The sequence below is a fragment of the Empidonax traillii genome, unplaced genomic scaffold, assembly GCF_003031625.1.
Source record: "Empidonax traillii isolate 1590-97213 ecotype Southwest subspecies unplaced genomic scaffold, ASM303162v1 scaffold444:size1099390, whole genome shotgun sequence".
NCBI classification, from domain to species: domain Eukaryota; kingdom Metazoa; phylum Chordata; class Aves; order Passeriformes; family Tyrannidae; genus Empidonax; species Empidonax traillii.
In genome coordinates this window covers 469,732-472,085 of record NW_020955637.1, presented here as the reverse complement: position 1 = coordinate 472,085, position 2,354 = coordinate 469,732, and the positions used below count along the sequence as shown (strand labels likewise).

General features: G+C 56.2%; 1 protein-coding gene across 1 annotated transcript in view; it reads left to right on the top strand.

Annotated features, from left to right (window-relative positions):
- The window catches only part of RSRC1 (arginine and serine rich coiled-coil 1), an 87,442-nt gene that overhangs the window by 1,312 nt on the left and 83,776 nt on the right, over positions 1 to 2,354 (top strand). The window contains exon 2 of the mRNA XM_027894876.1: positions 534 to 908. Within this exon, the coding sequence (XP_027750677.1) occupies positions 534 to 908 (375 nt within the window). The remainder of the gene's footprint in view (positions 1 to 533; positions 909 to 2,354) is intronic.

The following is a 2,354-nucleotide window of genomic DNA, read 5'->3' as shown; positions in this document are numbered from 1 at the left end:
TTCCTAACATCTAACCTAAACCTCCCCTGGCAGAGCTTGAGCCCATGTCCCCTTGTCCTATTGTTGGTTGCCTGGGAGAAGAGACCGACCCCCACCTGGCTATAACCTCCCTTCAGGTAGTTGAAGAGAGTGATGAGGTCACCTCTAAGCCTTCTCTTCTCCAGACTAAACAACCCCAGCTCCCTCAGCCTCTCCTCATAGGACTTGTGCTCAAGTCCCTTCACCAGCCTCCTTGCTCTTCTCTGGACCCGCTCCAGCAGCTCAATGTCCTTCCTGAACTGAGGGGCCCAGAGCTGAACACAATACTCAAGGTGTGGCCTCACCAACGCAGAGTACAGGGGAAGGATCACTGCCCTGCTCCTGCTGGCCACACTGTTCTTGATGCAGGCCAGGATCCATTGGCCTTCTTGGCCACCCGACCACACTGCTGGCTCATGTTCAGCCTCCTGTCCATCAGCACCCCCAGGTCCCTTAATGCCTGGCTGCTCTCCAGCCACTCTGTGAAGGTTATCACTGCGCTGTGTCCATTCCAGACAGCGCTCCGTGGGCTCTGCACCCCGCCGCGGACTCCGAGACCCCCACCCCGGGATCGGAACCCCCAGCGGGGATCACCCACGCTGCCCTCCTGCCCTTCACCCGCGGCGTGCCAGGCAGTGTGCCACAGCGGTCATCACCGCGCTGTGCCCGCTGCAGGCAGCTCTCGGTGTGCTCTGCACCCCCCGTGGGCAGCGGGACCCCTCCCGTTTCTCCCCGTCCCGTGTCCCCCGTCCGTCCCGCGTGGGCGTTCACAGGGCAGCGATCGATGTCTCGGCGCTCGCTGCGGCGGGCTGGGCGCGCTCGGCGGTGGATTGGCGCTGCCTGCCCGGCGGCCCGGAAGGCGCTGGGCTCGAAGCGGGGGCTCCGCGGAGGTACCGGGAGAGCGGGATAACCGGGATAACCGGGATAACCGGGATAGCCGGGAAAAGGGGGGTAAAACGGGGATAACGGGGGGGGGCACGGCTCGGCGGGGAGGCAAAGGGCCCTGTTGCGGGGGCCAAGGAGGCCCTGCGGCTGCTCCCGGCGCCGCGCGGCCTCCGGTGCCGGGTAACCCCCGAGCAGCACGTGGAGCCTCCCGCGGGGCTGTCCCGGGATCCGCGGGGAGATCCGGGACACACGGGGCTGTCCCGAGATCCACGAGGTTGTCCCGGGATCCGCAGGGAGGTCTGGGATCCGCGATCCGAGGGGCTTTGTCTCCACGGGAGCCGCAGGGTGAACTCCCGTGGGCACCCACGCACGTCCCCGGTGTTAAAGGGACTGGCGCGTGTTTTACATGGAAAATCTGGGGGAAATCCGGGAATTCTGGAGGTGCTGCCGGGCCCGCGGCTCGGTTTGGGAGTCTTAGCGCAGTTCTGTGCTGTCCCCTGGTTGTCCTGTGGTGTCCCCTCGGGGCTCATTCCCACGCTCCGGAGCCGTTCAGGTGGGAAAAGAGCTCCGGGAGCTTCGAGTACCAACCCAGTGACCCAGCAGTGCCAAAGCCACCCCCAAAACACATCAAAAGATCCGGAGCTGGGATGTTAAGGAATTAAGGAATGTTGTCATTATAAGTTAATTCTTCTGTCATGACTTCGAATTGAGGCCAAACTTCCCTAATTGGTGGGTTCCTCTTTTAGGGAACTTTCACCTGACAAAGGGAAAAAGGCAGCCCTGGATAAGGATAAATAAATAGAATAAATTTGATTTCAGTGCCCCTTGTTTCCTGGCTGGATCTCCAGCAGCATCTCATCCCAACTTGGTGGTTCTCCCCCATGGAGAGACTCGCACAGCTCAGCAGGAAAGAAGGGGGTACTGGGATTTGCATTGTGTTTTCCATCAATTTTCCATCAGATTGAACAGGGCCAGATTAATATATATATATATATATGTATATATAAGTTGAAATGTGGTGTTGGGGCTCATAATGACCCACATCAGAAATGTCTTTCATGCCCTTTGTTTCTCAGGTCTCTTTTATTAATCTCCCTGTGATCTGTGAACCTTTAACTCGAAATCTCTGGGTTGTATTTTCATTTTCCGAGCAGTTCTGCTCATTTTGAGTTTCAGGTTCACGTTCATTTGCAGGTTGTTCTATCAGTGTATCCCTGGAAGAGATTATTTTACACTTCAATAACTGTTAGTGCCTTGGAGCTCTGGAAACCTTTTTATTACAAGGGGGAAAAAATTGACTGCACAAGATGGTGTGTTGATTATAAATTGACATTCCTTGGTGGGGTTGTCAATTAAAGTCGCAGCTCCTTAAATGAGATAAAATAGTCTCTGAAGTCCTGCCTCTCTTTGCCAACACCTGTGTGGAATAACTTCAGTAAAAATAACTTAAT